Source organism: Pelmatolapia mariae, linkage group LG20, assembly GCF_036321145.2.
Source record: "Pelmatolapia mariae isolate MD_Pm_ZW linkage group LG20, Pm_UMD_F_2, whole genome shotgun sequence".
NCBI classification, from domain to species: domain Eukaryota; kingdom Metazoa; phylum Chordata; class Actinopteri; order Cichliformes; family Cichlidae; genus Pelmatolapia; species Pelmatolapia mariae.
Genome location: NC_086244.1, coordinates 21,392,745 through 21,414,284, shown reverse-complemented (window position 1 = coordinate 21,414,284; position 21,540 = coordinate 21,392,745). Strand labels below are relative to the sequence as shown.

At 39.1% G+C, this 21,540-nt stretch overlaps 1 protein-coding gene across 3 annotated transcripts in view; it reads left to right on the top strand.

Annotated features, from left to right (window-relative positions):
• Nucleotides 1–6,587: 6,587 nt before the first annotated feature.
• The window catches only part of tmcc1a (transmembrane and coiled-coil domain family 1a), a 46,636-nt gene continuing 31,683 nt past the window's right edge, over nucleotides 6,588–21,540 (top strand). Inside the window, exons 1-4 of one of the 3 annotated variants that reach the window (XM_063463245.1) lie at nucleotides 6,588–6,680; nucleotides 7,648–7,729; nucleotides 18,830–18,875; nucleotides 19,906–20,192. In XM_063463245.1, coding sequence (XP_063319315.1) covers nucleotides 19,932–20,192 — 261 coding nt within the window. In that variant the 5' untranslated portion in view covers nucleotides 6,588–6,680; nucleotides 7,648–7,729; nucleotides 18,830–18,875; nucleotides 19,906–19,931. Of the gene's footprint in view, nucleotides 6,681–6,708; nucleotides 6,811–7,647; nucleotides 7,730–18,829; nucleotides 18,876–19,270; nucleotides 20,193–21,540 lie in introns of those variants that run through there. The other 2 variants (XM_063463243.1, XM_063463244.1) reach the window with 2 other exon arrangements.

The window sequence follows — 21,540 nt, the reverse complement described above, 5'->3', positions numbered from 1 at the left end:
CTTAGACTTCTCATGCTGTGCTAGACGAGCCTTCTCAGCGAATTCAAACAACTTTTTAAGAGTATTCTCATCTATAAGCATTGTAAGTCTCTGTCGGATCTGCTCCTTAGATTTTAAATCTAAGGAGCAAATTTTTATCGATGGTAAAAATTTGTCTCACCTGTTCATTGAACAGCTGCATTGTGCAAATGTACTGTTTAAAAGATTGGGGAAACCTGCAGTCAGCTAAGACTGAAGAAGTCACTTGGATGGCTGAGAAAAGTTTCTCCCATTGAAAATGCGACGTCCAGATGAACAGAATCAACCTTTTGGGATTTACTTACCTGGAGGATTGAGCATGCACCAAGACTTAATCTAGAAATGTTTTCATAAATAATTTTAAAAATGTACTTGTAAATGAATTTACAAATGCATAATTTATTGTAAAATTCATTATTCAAGCACAGAATTCTTTATTTCGATGCATGTGGCTCTTGTAGTCCTCCATAGGGTGCGAGTAATGCCTTGCAGAATAATCTCTGTCCGTGCAGAAAGGTGTCTGGAATTACACTGATGTGCATTAGCCCCCATTTAAATAATTAAATATATAATTACTTAATTGTGTCCTTAATTAAATAAAATTTGAAATGCATAATTTATTAAATGTTTTAAATGAAATGAATAGGCATTTAATTATTGAAATATTCATTTAATTAATTCCAATTTTAATTAATTGATGAATTATTATTCATTCATTATTAATTATTTAATGAAGTATTTAATTCATTCATTTTGTCACTCCTGGCCCTCCATACATTTGGGCCTTTGGTCAAATTTATTATCAACACTACTTTGAACTTATTACCCTTTAAATTGTTTTGTTGTTGTTGTTGTTGTTTTAATCTAATGGTGGTGCCTTATTAGCCAAAAATACATACTTACCCGAAAATCAATGTGCTAAATTTAATGGCAGTCCGTCCAATGGGGGATGACTGATATTTTAGTCTGAGCTACACACGACAACCTGCTGACAGAGACAGAAGAAATGTCTCAGATCAAGCAGTGATTTTGGATGGATGGCTATAAGGCTGGATGGATGGCTGGAGCCATAAAGCTATACTTTAATTTACATTTCAAAAGGTCACTTTGAGGCCAAGATGAGGATGATGGAGGTAAAACCCTGTCTGGATATCAGCACTGTAGCTATTTCTCCAGCATGACCTGTAACACAAACTCCTGGATCATCTGAAAAGTAGCAAAAATTAGAAAATTTGATGAATGAATTCAGACTTCCAGCAGAGTCTGATCTGAAGTGGAAGTGAAGTGCAACTCATTGATATTAATCTGCTGACTGATTAAATAACATCTCCAACACCAAAGATGGATACAGATTCTTGTTTTATCTGAGACAGTCTGCATGGTGTTTGACACAGACCATTACTACATGATGTATTCATTGTGTTGTATTTCTATTTTAATCTGACATTGCACACACAAAGCCACATACAAAAAGAGAAAACAAGACAGCTGTCTTATGTCTCATTTTCCTCTGGTCTGTTTTCATTTATGCCACATTAAATCAAATCAATTTTATCCCTCCACCAAAGGATTTTTTTTCTTTTTATATATTCCTCCATGTTGACTTGAGTGACAAGCTATTCAGTGACATTCAAAGATGGAATCTGAATCCATCAGGAGAATCATACAAACAATATGCATATGATATATTGTCCAAAAGACTCAAATGGTTAATGTTCCCCTACAAATTAAAAGTGTGATTCACCATTTGCAAAATGAAACAACTATTTAAGTTCTTTTTTTTTATTCACTTGCTTATTGTTGGTGTGAATCGACAACAGGCTGAAATGGTAAAGTAAGTAAAGAATAATGCATTTATAAAGCAGATGCGATGAGATCTCTTTCTAGAATTAGTTAAAAGATGCCAGCAGACTGAAGCTGGTACCTATATCTTATGGCAAAAAGGATGTGGTGCAACAGCAATATTTTTTTAAAATTACAAAGTAATTTTTTAAAATTTAAAACTATAAAATACTCCAAAAAATGAGAAGAGAAAAGACCCCTAATACCTACTGGCTCCTTATTCCTCTTCCTTCCACTCTCCCCAAATGACTAGGCAAAATGCCACCAGGAATCTTTCTTCAATTAATTTTTGAGCTAGCCATGCAGGTTGTATCATCACCTGCAACTGCTTACAGCTTAATACTGAAGATGAGTTTTTCTTTAATCTAAAATAGCTTAACAGCAAGGAAAATACAGCACAGAAAGATTAGCTCTAAGACATTAGCTGCTGTCACCAGCATATCTGCTTCAACATTGCCATCTAGTGGAAAAACTACCAGCATCGAAAAGGACCATAACTGTGCTTGACTGTGCTTCAAACATGAACATTGTTTCTGTAACTGAATGAAGGCTCTGTCGGAATATATGAAACGTGCAGATACACTGATTGAAGATGTATTGAAAGATGATGGTCAAGGGACATTCACAGTTTATTATAAATAGAAGAATGGATATCAAATGTGAAATATACTGCACATACTTTGCATATGATAGCTGCCTTTAGAGTTTACCCTTACATCATACATTTAATAGTTTAAAAGTCATAAAGGTGGCTGCTGTATATTTACTAAATGTCATGATTACAGTACATTCAACACCTATTAGGTCTAAAATCAAAGCCACAAATAAAAAGAATAATTTTGGTGATACAGTATTAAGTTTCCATAGCTACCAAGGCCATGAGACAGAAACCTCACACTTATTATCCAGAAATGAAATGCTTCTAGCAGCACGTCATGCTGTCCTCCAAGCTGGTGAGAACTGAAAGATTAAAGTCATGTTGAAACAGGTTTTATGTGAATTTGCTTTTGCTCTGGAATACGACCTTATGAAATTTCATTTGTCAGATTTATAGGTTCAGTCTGCTGGCATGTGAATGGTAAGATTCGCAGAATAAAGATGTTATTCTGTTGATCACGGAAGTGCTAAAAAAAGGAGACGTGAGAATGGTTAGTGGTCTTTGATAGATAACTGGCAAAGGTTAACAGCCTTTGTGTCTGTCAGTTATAAAGGTTAAGTCACACTCAGCAGTGTTCTCAATGAAAGCCACTATTAGGGATAAAGAGAAGTGGTCATTATCGAGGACATCTCAATAGGGATTCTCAGTAAAAAAAAGAGCTATTCATTTCTCCCCATTCATACTTTCTCAGCCAATCTTAATTAAAGCCACTATAATGCTGCTATTTCACTAGACCATGGGTCCTCAAAGTGCATCCTGTGAACCAATGGCAGCCATTTGGAAATGTTTTGTGAGGCCTGCAGGCGTGACATGAAAAAATGCACTACTGTACATTTAGTTCACCCACAGTTTATGTCATACATGAACAGTAACATGATAGTTCATAGAGACAAGGATTTTTCTTACATTTTAACTCTCTTCTTGCCACCACAGCAGACTAAACCTTCCTTTGACAATAATATGCTAGCAATGTAAAACCTATGAAGGTGAAACCTATATCCTGTGCTAGAGTAATAGCCTGTCCCATATTTAGTGCAGTGATAAAGTATTTATCCCCTTTCTGATTTCTTAGTTTTTTGCATATTTGTCACAGTTTAATTCACTTCGCACCTCAGTTTTTTGGATCATCAATAGGTGTTAGGAGATCATAATATTAGGTAAAGAAAACAATAGCCACTTTGGGTTTATGTTTGTCTAGTTTTAACATTTATTTGATATTAATTTGATAAACATGTAAGTCTGACAAATGTGCAAATCAGTCTGTATACTTTACAAATAAAGGCTTTACAAACACAACACTTTACAAGTTGCTCTACTGATACAATCAGTGATGAATATGAATGACAAGTGGGGATAACAAATACAGAGTCCCATGTGAATAGGAGAAAATGACACTACAAATTGTTTTGGGATAAACCAATGACATACTTAAAGAAATGTTAGCACTGATAATTTCTTATTAATAGCAATAACCTTGTTTACAAGATCACCAGTTCTGTTTTTGTTCCTGTCACAGCTCACCTCAAAGACAGCAAGAAGAAAATTGGAGAGTTACCAACTATGAAAAATGGAAGTAATGGTGTGCATTTTGCAGTGAAATGAAAAGCCAGAAAAAGTAAAACACATGCTGTAATGAAGGCTAAAAGAGCAGGACTCTCCCCTCAGATAATCAGAGACAGTCTGCAGGTGCTGGGAGGTTTATAGGCCAGGGCCCACTAGGCCCAGATGTTGTTCATATGACCTAAACAGCAGCTGCATGACATAGACCTGCACATTCTTGAAGAAAACAGAGACCCCTAGTGCTCAAGTACCTAGGGGTCAACACATTGCTCCTCAGTGAACAATCCAGCAGATGAGTGAAGAAAGCAAAATATTCAAAATTTTGTTATTTTAGCTAAGAAAATATATTTTTTTCCCTAATTTATGACTATGTATAGCACAGTCTAATTTTTGCTTTGACAAAGTAATCACCATGGCTTTAGTGTGTCAGTGGTTTACTTTAGTGTGTCAGTGGTTTACTGAAAATCCCCAACAATCAAATAACCCCTATGAACAAGATATTGGCGACAGTGAGAAGGAAAAACGTTGACACACTGTGGAAGTAAGCCAGAAATGAATAATAACAAAGATTAAATGGAAAGTGGTGAAAATAAGTCAGTGAAGAAGACACTAGCTCCATCATGGAAAGCCTCCAGCTGTTTATCATGGGGGTTTCCCATGTTGTGGTACTTGATGGGCTGTCAGTACTTCCGCTTGAGCATTTTTGATCAACCGAAGGCTTTCAGGGAGTTTTTATGACAGCCTGACAATAATGGATTACAATAGTAATAGACTGGAAGCAATAAATGCATGAACTAGTTTTTCAGCATCACTTTGAGACAGGATATTTCTAATTTTAGAGATATTGCACAAATACAAGAAAGCAGTCATATTTGTTTAATAAAGACAGTGACGGTCATATCCTGGTCAAAAATGGTTTCAAGATTCCTCGCAGTGTTGAGGAATACTGGAGGGCAAAGTCAGTGCCATTCAGAGTAAGTATCTGGTTAGACACCATGTTTCTAAGATTTTTAATTGGAGGTCACCCAGACCCATTATGCCAGTTTAAGTATGTTATACTTTCGAATGATGCTGCCTAAGGAAAACATGTATAATGTAAATAGAATTGGTCCTAGTACAAAACCCTGTGGAACTCCATAATAAACCTTTGTGTGTGAAGAAAGGTCCCCATGACCAAACTGGAGTCTATTAGACAGATATGATTCAAACCACTGCAGCACAATACCTGTAATGCTTACAGTTTATTCTAATCTTTGGCGTAACATATTGTGGTCAATGGTATAGAATGCTGCACTGAGATCTAGAGAGACAAGTACAGAATGAGTGTGCCCTTAGACACTATACGAAACACATTTGCTACCTTAACAAGTGCTCACACGTTCATCGGGAACTTGTTCTTGTTTTTAATATGACTGTGCAAACATTACACAATTTTCAGTATTTTATTGCTGTCATTTTATTACGCTTATCTGAAAGACAAACTAAGATAATACAAAATTACTTTATTGTCACTGCATGATGTACAGATTACAGTGAAGTTACAGTGCATTGCCTGAAACGGCCTCACAGATGCACCACAAGCATACGCAATTGTAGAATTACATAAAAGAGTGTATTGCATGGGCTAGAAGCTAATAAATAAATAATAGTGCTAAATATAAACCTGCACAACTGCACGGCCTGTCTATTAGGTGGGTGAGTTCAATCCTGGGTTCAGTGTGGTAGCTTTGAGGTATGTACTTACCATTATTCTTGTGGTTTGTATCTCTGTAGACCTGTATCTTTGAGAGGAAAGTTCAAACAGTTTGTGCGCTGACTGGTATGAGTGTACACCTACACCTCGGAGGATGTAGGTGTCTTGCAAAGTAGGGAGATGTGTGTACGGTATTTTCTCTGTGGTTCTTATGTCTCTTTGCAGAGCCTCGTAACAGCTACTGTTGCCATACCACACAAGCACCTTGCAAGTCACGAGCAGAACAGTAATGATACATATGATTTGAGCTATTTACATTGAATTATCTTCATAGAAAGAAATGTTTTTGTTTTTGCAGCTTTCCGAACTCAATTTTACAGACATATTTTCCAACTCATAATAACTCAGTATGAGTCATCATGAATACTCTGGTTTAAGATGCGCTGTTAATCACTGAATGAACCACAGGACTGCAACGACATGGCTAGTTCTCACTCCTATCAGACAGTGATATGCATATTTCACTACACCTACTTTTTGGGGTAACTTTTTTTCAGATCTAGCTTTCGTTAGCTATAATAACCTTGTAACCCTGTGCTGTAGATGACGCTTTTGAGTAACAAGAAAACAACAACCATGGAAAGAGTGGCGTTTCGCTTGCTTGTAGCAAAACACGGGGCTCTAATGGACTTGTTCCCACAAGCTTTTTTGTAACAATATAATGTGTCAGTTTTCAAACATGCGAGTGAGTCATCTTTACTAACACAGTTTTCTGTTTTCTTTCCCGCTGGGTTACGTATTACGCCATGACGTCAGCCGGGAGAGGGCGGGCGCGCTGAGGGGTGGAGGGCACTCGGAGTAGGGGTGTTGCTCGTTGAACGTCAGCTCCAACAGTTTGCGACCACCCATGTAAGTGTGAAATATATTTTCAGTCGAGTTTTTTGGGGTTGTTTTACGGTCAGTTTGTGCGTGTCTGTGATGCGCTTTGGGTCTCCGTAAGAGTGTCGGTGCGGAAATTGCCTCGTATTACCAGCTCTGTGTAAGGACACACTAACGGGACTGTCAACCTGAGTCCGTTAACACACTGTTGTCGCTTACTGACAGCACTACACCGGCACTGAACTAATATTTGAACGATTTTAAAAGCTTATTTTTACTTATTTACACAAGAAACTTTGTCTCTGCGTTAAATGTTGCTCAACTCGGAATTTTTCGACTTATCTTTCGTAATGATCGCTATATATTTCATATCCGTGATTTCTTCATTAGTGTTTGTATGTGAGCGTTATTTGTTTTTGTTTTTTTTTTAAGTGAGGCAGTCATTAAGAATATAATTAAATGTGTGGGATACTGTAGTTTTGTACAGTAGGTTTGTCTTGTGTAGCAGGAAATAAGGAGCGTAACAGAGTTAAAAATTTCCACCTGCCATTATGGTAACATCGTATCATTTGCTTTATTGCTTGTGAAGTTGATGGTAGGATCTTAATCCCAGTTAATTAACTTTAAATTTATTATCCAGCTGTCATATTAATGCACCTCTGTGCCTTGAGATATTAGCCAGGACCTCTCACTTGATCAAATTTCAGTCAGTTTTTCTCTAATGCAAACTGATGTCCTAAAGACGTTTCATGGTCTGATAAGGATGGATATCTGTAGACTCATTATGTCTGAAGCCTAGTATTCTTTGCAGAGGTGCATCCCCCCCCCCCCCCCCCCCCCCCGCAGCCTATTATTATCAGTGTCTAGGAGACAGACAGAGACACCCATACACACGCACCGCACAGGCGTATACTCAGGCAGGGAGAAGCAGTGATGTGCCAAGGAAGCGTTTAGAGGATTACAGTTTCCATCTCACTTTTTGTGTTCTTTGTTGAAGACCCGTGGGCCTGATGTAGCAGGTCCTCATCTCCTCTGCAGTGAAGGAAGACCACTCTGGTGTCATTATAATGGACTGAAAGGTTTGTTTTCAATCATTTCTCATTTATACTGATAGGTGAATCTGTCTCTGCAGGGATGTAGAGGGTTGGAAGGGTTTGGTGTGACATGATGTATCCCACTATCTGTTCAGCTTACTCTGCTAAATGGCTGAGAGCTTGGCTGCCCCTTCAGGGCACTGCTAACACAGCCATTCATGTCTCACTCGGATGGTCAGACCACCATGATGACGTTGCCCCCCCTCCTCCTCCTCCTCCTCCTGTTCCTGCTTCACTCACATTGCGCCTTCCCTGTTGGGAGCTTAGAATTTAGAGTTATTTTATGAGTTTAACATGTTTGTATTGCTTTTTTGTGTATGTGTGTGTGCGTGTGTATGTGTGTTTGTGTTTATTTTTCATAATGCTTACACAATACAGCTCCTTGCCTTCTATAGATGTAAATGCTGCCTCCTCTGATCTTAGCACAGTTTAGTGTAACACCTCAGCTTAGGATGTGGTGTAGATGTGCCTATACTAGATCAGGTCACAAGATTAACACAGGCTGCTTTATTCTTGTCTGGCTGTCACAGGGGTTTATTAATTGGCTATGCATGCAGGAAGGCTGCATTTCCTACAGCAAAGCTTCAGACGCTGGATCAGAAAGATAAAATGAATCGGACTGTTGTAAAGTTATGCATGTAATAGATTTGTCCCAGTGGTCGAAATGAGTGCTGTAAAGAAGAGATTTTTCTGATAGAAAAAATAAGCGGCTTTTTTCCTCTCTTGCTTTTGGTGTTGATACACTGGTGTGTAATGTCCCGTCATTTAAAAAAAATTTTTTTCCTTGAATGTATATGATTCTAACTCAAATTGGATGCGATCGATAACTTAGCAAGATCAATAGCTAAAATAACTTCCTGTTATATTTTAGTTATTGTTCTACATGACAGTAATACATCCACAACTGTCCCTTATTTCAGTGTCATTTGTTTCTATTTTCAGTATTGCTGTGACTGTTCTGCTGCTAAGGATTGCTCAGTCAAAAAGATAACAAAGACATTGTGTGATTTTTGTTGTAGAGTGAGGTATCTGCACAAGTCTTTAAAACATCTTGTGTTTTAAATGCATCTTTACTAATAAAAGACCAAAAAAGCATATTTTAATGGTAGTCTTCGGGACTAGTTCTCCAGCCTTCTTGGATGGCATTCAAAGCTCTTTGGATGTTGGCCGCCTTTTATTCTAATCTCTGTCACGGCTATTTCACAATGCTTCAATAATGTTAAGGTCTGGGCTTATGGGAGGCCAATCCATGACTGAAGTTTTCATTATGTGTGTTGTTTTTTTTTAAACCCAGGTATGTGTTTACTCCATTGGCAGTGTGTTTGATATCATTGTCATGCTGATAAATAATTCTGTTGCTAATGAGATGCTTTCCATATGGCATTGCACCGTACAACACTTTTCTGTATTCATAGTATCATCAATTTTAACAAAATCTCCAACACCGCTGACTGAAATGGAGTCCCAAACCATGGCAGAGACTCCACCATGTTTACAGATGGTTGATTGACAGCTAACCCTCTCTCCTGAATGTCTATAATAACAATGACATTTTAAAAGAAAATTAAAAATTTGGATTCATCTCTCCATAAGACCTGTTGCCACTGATTTTCAGTCCAGGTCTTGTGTAATCTGACATGCCCTAGCCTTTTCTCCCTGCTTCTCTTCCTTAAGAATGGCCTCTTGACAGCCACCCTCCCACTGATCCTTTCTCATGAGCCATTGGTGAACAGTTGATGGATCAACTGAAGGGCCAGATGTATCTCCCAGGTCCTGTGTCAAGTCTTTTCTGGATTGTTTTGTTATTTCTTAACCCTAGAACACTATCGCTATAAATAGTAACACGATCACTAGTGCCGGGTGATTTTTACCCGATATAATATAACCAATGAAAAGTAATCAAATATATCAAAATATGACAACACATGACAAATTAGAGTGGTCTTCTTTTACTTTCAACTGTGCCATGTCTAACAAAATGAAAAATAAACCTCCTAAAACAAAATAATGACTCTGGAAAGCTGGTCTTTGGTCCACCCATTCCTGGGACATTTGAGACTTCCGTGGTGAAGGCACAGGCTCCTCGACACGCAAACAGCTGGAGGAGGGAGAAATCATGTAAATGTATTTTCTCGGGTGTAAATCACCCGGCGATAGTGTTCTAGGGTTAAGGATGCGATTTTCAGATACTGTTTATCTGCTGTAGATAGTTTGGGCCTAAAAATCTGTCTTTTTTGTCCTCCACTTATCCAGTTTCCTCAAGTGTTTTAGGGACATGACACACAAAATGCAGAAATATGTGTAAGTTTTAAGCTAATAGCTGTTTGGAATAATCTTGGCATTGTTAGTAGATGCAACTGAAAAAACAAGAACACATTTGGTGTTTTTACAACAAGCGCCTAACAAAATTCTCAAAGATACAATTTTGGCTCTTTTTTAAGTTGTCTGTTATGTGTAGGCACGACACTGGTGTGTCTTATGAGTTAGGTGCTTTTTTAATGTTTAAATGATTCACAGATTAGTGTCAAGTAGCTTAACAAACAAAAACAAACTCATTCGGGTATGAAGACTGGACTGAAAATGAGTAAAAAGCAGCCAATGTCCAAAGAAAAACTCTAAACAGCTGTCAGAAATCCTGGAGAGCTGTTGCTTAAGACCACTTTAAAAATTACAGGAGAGTCTGCCTTTTTGGAAGTAAAGTAAAAAAAAAAAAAAAAGTGGTGGTAGTGGTAGTCTTCCACAGTACTGTACATCCTTCGTAGAAAAAATATTTTTAAGTCTGTGTTTTATAGTTTCCAGGTTGTTTCCAATGTGTAAAAATAGTTAATAGTAAAAGTGTGACTAACTTCACGATTGTAACTCAGTGCTACTATTATATGACTCATCGGTTCATAACAACCCATTGGCTAATGTAGTTAATGTTATGTTGCAGATTCAGCCATCAGGCATCCTGGTGTTATTTGTGGTCAAAACAATCATACATGAAGTAACTTTATGATCATGTTAAGCATGGTTGTAATGGCATCATACACAAATAAAAATGTCTGATGCCACTGACAAGGGAACACAATGAAAGGACACATTCAATTTAAGTGGAAATTTTTGGATAAATGACACAAGTCAACAAAACATAATATCTGTATCATTGTTTGTAGATATTTTTTTATGTGAAAATTTTACATGCTATACCTTTAATTTAAAAATGCCACAGTGCTTGATTGAATGTGCTACTTTTATTTTGGGTGTTCTCATTTTTTGTCCCAAATCAAGTACATAAGTCCGTAAATTGACCCTACATGTATGAGTACAGCGTTAGCCCTGTGCTAAGGGTGTATCTTGCAGCTCATAAGGGTGCAGTACATGCAGGGTGAACTGTATATACTGTACATATAGCACTTATGTAGTTACGCAATGCCAACATTCAAATTCAAATGCAAATTTTATTTGTCACACAACAAGTTACACAGATGAGTTATGAATGGGTGCTTATGTGTTCTAGAATATTTGGCAACATTTACAATTAACTGAGCACAGAAAAAGAATTGGTGTCTGATTATTAATTGTTGCTCTCTGCTGCAGATGAATATGTTGTGCAGAAATAGTGACACACTTCAAACATAATCATTCAGTTAGAAGTGTGTATAGTACCATCGGCAAGCAGGGAAATGGTGAGCAATCATGCCTTTGTTGCTGAACCTGTGTCATTCAGCTGGTGAGGGCAGCAGGACAGAAGTGTGTATTGCAAGAGGGAAATGGATGTATGCCAGGGCTGCAACTAACAACTCTATTGTTCCTTGATTAAACCTGATTAAAATTAAACTTTTTTTTTATTTATCAGTTGATCCATGCCACGATAGTGATTTCTTGAAATGTCATCTTTTGTCTAAAATCACCAACAATATATTTTATTTGCAGTAAAAAGTGATTTAGACTGAGTAAGTATTTAATCAAGTAATCAATAAAGCTGTACTCATTCATCGCGCTGCTGGTTAAGATTATCACCATTATATCTATTTGCATGATGGACTGTGTTAAAACACTAATGCTCTTCTAAAAAAATTTATATTGGGTTTATGTACCCCTACTCAGTGTCGTTACCGAAGGATAACTAACATGACAACAGATGCCCCATCATCTAATGTTGGCTTTGTAGAGTTGTGTTGCACAGCTTTAAGTCTCTTTGTCCCTTTTTCTAAACAGATGCATCAAAAATGATTAGTAAGGGATTCAAAAGGATTCACATAATCCCCTTTTTTCAGCCCCTTGGAGTCTAAACACTCTCAGCATCATTTGCGCAGTGATTTGGCTCTCTTCTCTCAACAACAGGTTGAGCCTTTTCTAAATACAAAGTTAGTCTCAGATAAGAAACACTATCTTTTTTTCCCCTCTCTGTCTCATAGACCCACACTCACCCGCTCTCACCCTCTTCCACCTCCGTCTGCTGTTTGAAAGCCCACAGAGCAGCAGAGGTATCATATGCAGCTTAATGTAGATAATTTTTTTACAGTAAGTCTCTGATGCTACCAGGGTTCATGTTCAAAAATAATGCTGTAACTGTGGATGGACTGAGTTTGTTCTTCCCAGTGGGACTGACTCCCACACTTCCAGAGTGAAGGTGAAATTCCTTTATAAAGGCTGTGGTTTCTAGTGGCAACAAGCTGCCTGTTTCCCTCTGATCCCATCCTGTTTGAAGGCAGAGGGAGAAAAGAGCCAGAGGTCACGTGGAATCACAAGAGGTTGCACTTTAAAACGTGTCTGAGGTCCTTGTTTTAATGTTAAAGGATAACTTATTTATTTTCTAAATTTCTCTTAAAGCAGTTGTTAGATACCAATCAACCTGTCCCTGTCCCAACTTAGCACTAATAAACCCCATGGTGATAGGCTTTCAGTAAAAGAGTCAGGGTACAGTCTCTTTTTGATAAAGTTAATCTTAAGCTAGTATAAGGTTTTAGCTGTCCACATTTAAACAAATTCAGTGGACATATTGAAAGGTGTCTTTAAGTTTGCTTTCCCGTAACAGTATCCTCCTCCTGAGCACAAGTGGTGGAACGGTTTTTGTGGCATAGATTCAACAAATTGCTGTAAACATTCATTAGAAATTTTGCTTTATGTTGACATGATAGCATCTCCAGTTGCTGCGGATGTGTCAGATGCACATCCATGATGCAAATCTCCACTTCCACCACATCCCATAGGTTCTCTGCTGGACTGAGATCTGTGACTGGGGAAGCCATTCACGTACAGGAAACTCATTGTCATGTGCACAAAACCAGTTTGAGATGATTTGAGCTTTGAGACATGGCAAGTTATCCTGCTGAAAACAGCCATGAAAACATTGGTACGTTGGTTATACATAGACATTTTTAGCAGCAATACTCAGGTAGTGGTGCTTCAGCAATGCTAGATTGGCATTAAGGGGCCCAAAGTATGCCAAAAAATGATACCACTGATAAAAGCCAGGACTGATGCCTGGTTTAATGTTGTTTACATCAGATTCTTACCCTACCATGTGAATGTCACAGCAGAAATCAAGAGTCATCAGACCAGGCATTTTGGTGAACCATTGTTTAAAGCAGTCTGATCATTCTTTTTCTCAGAGAACTGCAACTCACTGTATTTTTTTTTTAACGATCATTCTCTATAAACTCTAGAAATGGTTATGAGGGAGTTTCTGAAATGCTCAAACCAACCTATCGGGCACATCCAGGCTGCATTCAAAGTCACTTGAATCACCTTTCTTACGCATTCTGATGCTCATGTTTGAAGTTGAACAACATAAGACAAGTCAGTATGTCCAATATGGCCTATCTGGGTCTGGACACTCTTTAAAAAAACACACCTAATCTCAAGAGGTTCAGTTCATGGTTAAATAAGTGTTAATAAATAAAATATGGATGTTTTCCCCCCTTCTCTTCATTTTAGTTTGTTTACGTCTTCTTGAATTTAGATGGCAATCATTACAAGCCTTCGTGTTAAGTTTTGAAGGTTAGGAGAGCTTTCACCTTTCAGCTTAAGTCTCCTCCTACAGTGTAAACTTAATATTGTTGACCCACAGCCTACGTGCAGAGCCTGATGTCATGGTCAGAGTAAAAGATTCAAAGCCACGGCTTATATATGCTGATCCCCAATAACACCTCTAGTGGGCTAAAGGGTGCCTGGTTACCCGGGGCCAGAGATTTGCCTTAAGATGTGTAATAACGCAAATGGTTTCTGAATGCATAAAATTGCTCTCAGCTGTAGTGAGATGCCCTACACACTGATGACCTGGCAGATTTAGCTCCTCAGTTGCACAAAGTGTGCATTGATCCTGACATGCATTCCCCTTACCATTCCTTATGGGTGTGCGCCTTTAACACAGCCTCTGGTATGAGATTTCAGGTCATGTGTAGGTGGTTTCCAGCCTGTTGACAGCTGATGACGACCTGCCAGAGCTGAGGAAATACGAGACATGTTGGCCAAGTTGAATGTATTACTACTGTTAAACACCTATCAGGTTAGAAAGTGAAGGCCATATTATAGGGCTTGAAATGTTTTACATAGATTGGAAACTGTCTTATGACAACATCTGTCTTATTAGTAAACAGCAAGAGAATGAGATCCTCAGTACCTATACTGGTTAGACACACCGGTGTTGTAGTAAATATCAGTGTGACTATCAGTGCCATGGATGCTGTAAATAATTCATTCAGGCACTTGTTGTGGTGTTGAACACAGATGCAGAGGTGTCCCTTAAACAAAGCTTCCTCAGTAAACCTACGACATCGTCCAGCATAATGTTAAACCAGCAACCTGATCGTGACTCACTGCTCATCTTCAATTTTCTTCCACATCACTGCCCTGCTGCCTAGATTTGTTCATTGGCTAGCGTGGTTGTGCAAGCTATACCTCAGAAATATAATGGTATTTATGGCCCTGTACAATCACAAAAGACCAACATAATGGCTCCCCTGTTCTTTGTTGTTCTTTTTATTTGTAGCTTCCCGCCTCACAACCTGTTACATGCTCGACTATTACCCGAATACCACCTGCTGTTTCTCTTGTTCCCGTTGTGTGTGTGTGTGTGTGTGTGTGTGTGTGTGTGTGTGTGTGTGCGCGCGCGAATGCATGTGTTGGAGGTTTTATTTTAACATTTTCTTTTCATTTATTTTAAATAAGAGTCAGGTTGGTAACAGAGGGTTTTGTCTTTAGAAGATATAAAATCTGCTATATTGGAGGTATTAAGGTAGATTATGAAGTACACTCGATTTTGCTTTTTTTTAGCATTCATTACATATTTGTGAGTAGTGTGTAAAGATTACGTTAATTCAGTTCAATTTTATTTATGCAGGGCCACATCACAACAACAGTCGCCTGAAGCTGCTTTATGACCATTAATTCAGATACAAGGTGCCATTGTCCAGTGACAGCCTCTTGTGTCATTAAGTAAACAGATAGTAACAGCAGTAACAGATGATTGCACATCTTCCGGTTTGTCCTGTTCCTGGAAAGCTGAGAACAACTTTGGCACCAGAGCCTCCCGAGGGTTTCATCTTGCACAATCGGGCGTTGTGTCTGCCTTTTTCATAGAACTACCTGCTGTACACCTTCTCATTTAGACACATTGTACTGAGCGCCTGGGTTGAACCTGACACGACCAGACGAAACACGCCACGGATGCCTTTGATCCAGTCGGGCCCGTTCCACTGCCTGTGTAACCCTCTGTCTCTCTTTTCTCGCTTACACACTCTCTCTGTGTTGATACAAAGAGTTGTCTCTCTTATCACACTTTGTGCAGTGTGCTGAAGTCATCTCCTTCACTGTCACAGCTGACACAACTGTGCTATTCTCTGCCACCCAACCACACACACATATGCACGCACACACATGCACACACGCACACATGAATAGAATAACGATTGTTCCTGTTTCCTGGGTATGCTGACATTATACAGCTGTTGAATGAGATACGGTCCATTTTCCGTCAGTCAAATGCATGACACACAAACACACATGTAGATACATCCACTTGTACCCAGTATAATCCTTGCTATCTTTTTTTTTTGTTGTCTTCCTTCTCTGTCTCTGTCTGATGCAAGCATGCACGCACATATTTGTCCACGCACGCAAACACAAACACCAAGCGAACTCTCTGGCCTAATTCCACTCTTATTGATGTGTGTCTGTCAGTGAAAGAGGCACAGCACAAAGAGCAGCAATGGGCCTGTATGTGTGAGCTCAGAGCGAACAAAGAGCGGTCTATTCCACGCCAGCTCTCAGACTCTTCTGGAAACACTGCATTTGCTTGTTTAAGCTATAGCCATATTTTGAGTCCACCAACTGTATGTTCAGCAATGAACAACAACATGGCTGCTTCAGTGTCAGTGAATGCAAGCCAGATTGACCTCTGCTTTGGGTTCTTCATGCACAATGTCCTGTTTAGGAACAAAATTTAATGGCAAAGTCCTCATGTGGCAAAACTTAAATGTCGATATTTCAATTATGGAGCTGTTGAAAAAAATTTTTTCTCACATTTTGCGTATTTGCAGATTGTCTGTTTTATCATTTAACTTTCTGTAGCTCTCAGTATTATCGCTCTTGAGCTCCAGCCCTTTTTAAATAATATTTTTGTGTAGTAATAACAATAATGGGTGTCATTTTTCTCAAACTGGTGGTGAATCTGTGTTATAAAGTCATTTTGTCTGATTGATTCTGCAGCTGTTTTCTATCCAGAGCTTAAATGAACATTTACAGCACAGTATGTAATATATTGCCAAGCAGAGCAACTGAACAGAGAGAAAGAGAAACTTCAATAGAAGATTATAGTTTTTTATGTGTTTATCACAATATCTTTCATTTCTTAAAGTGATAAACTGAGTCAGGTTGAGCCGAGCTTTTTCCTCCATTTCTCCAGTTAAGCTGGCAAATGAGAAGAGGACAAATGGCAGCTCAGTTGACTGGTGTGAGACACAGTGCTGTGAACAAGAATGTGTGTGTGTATTTATGTGAGGGACTGAGTGAGGGTGACAGAGTTCCAGAGAGGCCATTGTTCATGTGGTGATTTGTGATTTACCTTTGGCAGCGTCGCAGAATTTCTGAGCAACATGCTGACTCACACAGGCTGCTGACCCTGGTTGTCACTGACGCTGTTGATCACTGATAATCATTATTATGTGGTGAGCAATCAAAATACATATTTTCACAAACAATTTCTTGCAGTATCCTGGTCAATATACAGTCATGAAATGAAGTAGCTTATGTCAGAAGAACACAGCTGCTTTTAAAGATCCATCTGGTGTTCGTATGTTCTCTCTTCTTAAAGGTAGATTGGCAAGGCTTGCTAAAACTGAACAAAGATGCAAGCATACACTTCAAGTCTGACAATAAAGCGTTGTCCTCTAAAGACTCCTCAAAGAGGATTTGGTTTGATTATGAAACCGCAGGCAATCAAGAAAACACCCAATCCTGCAGTTGGGATCAGCCTGGGGATGAAGAAGGGGATTTATTAATATGGATGGATGGATGGATGGGTACCGGGGTTGAAACAAGACTTCAGCTTCAGCTTCAGGATGGGATTAACTTTTATGCCTTTACTCGCAAGCTCTGAAAGAAATTTAATGCTTCATCATCAGTGATTCACACTTCCCTGTCGCTCACCGTGCCAGCGGACGATGCGTGTGCGAATCTGTCTTCAAATATGCATGTATTATTGAGTACGGTGTACAGCTTATGCATAACTTGTCACCTTCTGTGAGAAACAGCTCAGTTGGTAAGCTTGGTTGCATAGAAAACAACATATTTCGAGCACGTCATCATGCATCTTTGTTCAGTCTCATATTTAATCTCATCATGGGGAGACTGTATCCACATGAGATCAGCTGAAGAAAGTTGTTTGTTAAGAACTGAATTCCATGATCAAATATTTATATTTTTTAATTTAGTAAGAGGTGTAAAGTTAATTATTCCCAGCAGGATTGGATATTGCAATCATTTGATATTATTATTTACTATGGAATACGTACCAGCGTAAAAATTGTAAGTACTAAATTTAAAGACCATAGTTAGCATAACAATATTATGAGTACAGCCAGCACTCAGGTGACTAAAATAAACCTGCTTAACACCTGTCTCACACTTTCTCACTCTCACTTTCTCTCTCTCTCTCTCTGGCAGACAACAGTTGCACTTAACTGATTGGCACCATCCTATATCAACTCATAGCCTCCAAATTAATCATATTAGAACCCTCTGGCCTGAATCTGTCAGACGAGCTAAGAGATAAGATTTAGGCAGAGAAAGTAAAAGCATCTGTGTGCATGCGTTTTACCTTGCTGAATTGAATAGAATGTTTTTATGTGCATGAATGCATCTTCTTTTGGCAGTGACAGTGTAGCTGTTGCAAGAACTGATATGACTTTCATGTAGCTTCATCCTCCACACCCTTCTGTCTGTTGTGAGATGTGTGTGAGTGAGTGTGTGTGCCTGTCTGATAAACCTTGCGTTATTCTTTATGGGCAGGCAGTGCAGCTAAAGGAATGATATAGTTTGGGTATATAGCTGTGCCTCCCCAAGGTTTTGAATGTTCTAGACTTGCTTGCTTGTTTTGCTGTCCTTAATGGGAGCAGCTTTTCATGCTGCAGGGAGACTCAGGCTGCCTTCCCATCTATGAGGTGATCACTGATCAACCAATAAGGTTGCTCAGGAAGACTCCTTCTATTTTAGCAGGTGTCTTCTCTGTTAGTTTTGCCAATGGCTTGTATTGTGTCAGACGGTGCAGGATGTCATGCACTCTGTGACACTACTCTATATGTTGTTTCTGCTGAGGAAATCCTTATCCCTCGATACTTCCTCAGGGCAAGGAGAGAATGCCTTTGGGGATTTGAAATTACTTCCTTGAGAAGCACGCAAACACATGCAAACATACATAAAGGTGTGCCTCCCATTATTCTAGATCTTCTGTTCAGTAGAGCGTACATATTCACGGTAGCGGATTGGAATCAGGAAGCGGTGCTGATATTTCTTATAAGGTCAACGACTGATGATTGAAGTTCTGAATCTTAAAAATGATTCAATCTTTGGTCTTTTTCCATCTGTCCATCTTCCTCTTAGGTAACCCAGAAGAGTGAGTCACATTAGAATGACAGTTTGGCTGATGGTAGGTGGGTTTTTCTTCTTCTGATGTTAGTCATCATCTTTTTTCCCCTTCTCTCACTCCTCTTTTCATCTCCTGCTTTTTTTTACTATTCTGATTGCATCCCATCCAGGCTGTTTATAATCTTAACATGCACACTTATTTATTCTTTATTTTTCGTCTTTTTGCCTCTTTTGTGTTATTGTACTTGTGCTAGTTTACCAAGATCCAGCTTAATTTACTTTATTCCTACCCAATAATTGATAATGACATATTGACATTGAACTAATATCAATTATTTTCAAACACTGGAACAAAAATGTTAAGATGCAAATGTTGTGTATGTGAAAGTTAGGGTTTGCACCTGGATCTAGGTAACTTTTCATCCACTCATAATCCATCTCCTTTCTCTCTGTTAGACCAGAATGACCACTTGTTCCTGAGTCAAAGATGCATGCTCCCTTTTGGATCCCTCTGACCGCCAATGAGCTGATCCAACCCTCCCATCACAGTCCAATCACCACTTCCACTGTCCTCTGCTGATCTCTGCTGTTTTCTAGTCTTCTCCCCCTCAGTCAGTGATCTAGTCTGACCATCTGCATGCCTGACAGAGAGGAAGGGAGGCATTCGCAGGTTGTTTGATTGGACAGATTCTCTCTGCTATTCATGAAGTGTCAGCAGGACAATATGCAGCAGGGAGACAAAAGTCAAATGGAGCCAGAGGGGGTGGGACCCAGTTCAGGTTCTGTGACAAGGGGGTCACAAGGCTCAGGTTTGAAGAGGGCCTTTTCCGAGTCAGATCACCCTTCCTTGATTAAGATGAGCCAAAATGCCAGGGCGAGCATGGGGGTTCTTGGCCAGGGTTTGAAGCAGCTGTTCCAACAGCAGCGTAAACGTCTCTCCCTCTCTCGCTCCACCATCACTTCCTCATCATCCTCCTCATCTTCCTCTGTGGTGTCAGCATGTGGCACTTCCCCTTGTGCCCCCGAGGATGCATCAGGGTCTTGTTGTCCTGACTCTGACATCTTCTCTGCTCCTATGGTTCCTTCTGCAGCTGGCCAGGGCTCAGCCTCTGCAGGCATGATGAGGCGTGGGACCAGCCTGCAGAGCCGGCGAAGTAAGGGTTCTGGGTCGGGATCTGGGAGTGGAGATCGTGATCCTCTTCTGAAAGGTAGCCCTCAAGCCCCGCAACGCCGCTACACCCATGATCCGCAGCAGCATATTAGCCGCCCACGCTCCTCCTCCACCACCGATACCACACCCAGCAGCCCTGCCCCAGGATATTCCAGCGGCGATGCATTGCTGTCATCAGGTTACCAGTCCACAGAAGAGACAGACAGGGTAGGTGACAGGAGCCATTAATCATAATCACTACACAAGTTTATGGATGTGCCTCTTTTTTTCTTTTCAGTAGTGTCAGACCTCATTTGTCAGTGAACTGTCAAACAAAAGCTGAGGTTCATTTTGCTGCTAATGTAAATTTTCCTGCTGTTCAACAGTGAATGCTCTGCGATGGGCCTGCTCTGTGTCATTACTGCTGTTGGATTTTCCCAATGCTGACTATTGTTCTAGCAAAATTGAGCTATTATTCAAGGCCATATATTTAGCTTGCTAGCAAAACACATGCACACACATGTAGAGTGTATATATAACGGTGTACTCCAAGGTCTGGCTAACTTTACTATCAAGAGAGACATTTTTGAGCAACTTTTGACATATTATAATAAAGGTGGCAGCCTATTAAATATAAATTAGCCCATCAACCTCAGTAATAGGAATAAATAATTGAAATCTTTTACCACATGTGATCACTCTGCAGTGGGCTGTTTGCATTTTTTATTTAATAATATAATAACATATGTTGTGTTGCATGTGTAAAAATACAGAACTAAAGCATCAAAAAAGGTTTACTTATTTATTACCAACAAAACTGAACAATATCATGTATTTTTTAGCCAACAGTCAACCTTTAAAGAAGAGTTACTATAAAGATATTATGGCCACTTTGAATCCTACCACTCGTATTTTAATATCCATTGTTTATTCGATGTACTATATTCTCCTCCCACTGAGACCTCTGAGTGTGTCCTCTCCCTGGATGTGGAGTGGGAGTATTTATACACAAGCTTAGAATAAAATTTAATTTTGGGCCTAAATTGGATTAAATTGCTATATCTCTGCCCTTTAGTCCATCTTTGAGAAGAAAAAAAAAGCCACGTCCAGTTTTAATTTTGACTAAATTCCAGCCACAGAGCAAGCACTCCAGTAAGCCAACATAGAGGCAGTGAAAGCAAATAAATCTGTCCATGTATTGTTTGGAGTTCATATGTAAGCTGACTTGAGGTTACTGAAGTCATTTAATTGTATATAAATCTATGACAGCCATGAAAATTGAGGGTCATCAAAGTTAAAAGAATAAGACAATCAGGCCACAGACATATTAAGTGTTTCTTTAAAATCCTTGTATTGGCTGCACATTTTTGCAGTCACTTAAATGATTAATAAAAGTTCAAATGTTGAAAAAAAAATCCAATTAATTTCCATGTTCATATTTATCAGTTAAAAAAATCAAAACCAAAGTGAGCCACAAGAGATGGGCAAAAGAGCTGCATGAGCTCCAGAACAGCAGGTTCTCCACCTCTGGTGTAGTCAGTGTTGAAATATAGGCTCAGGATTAACAATAGACACA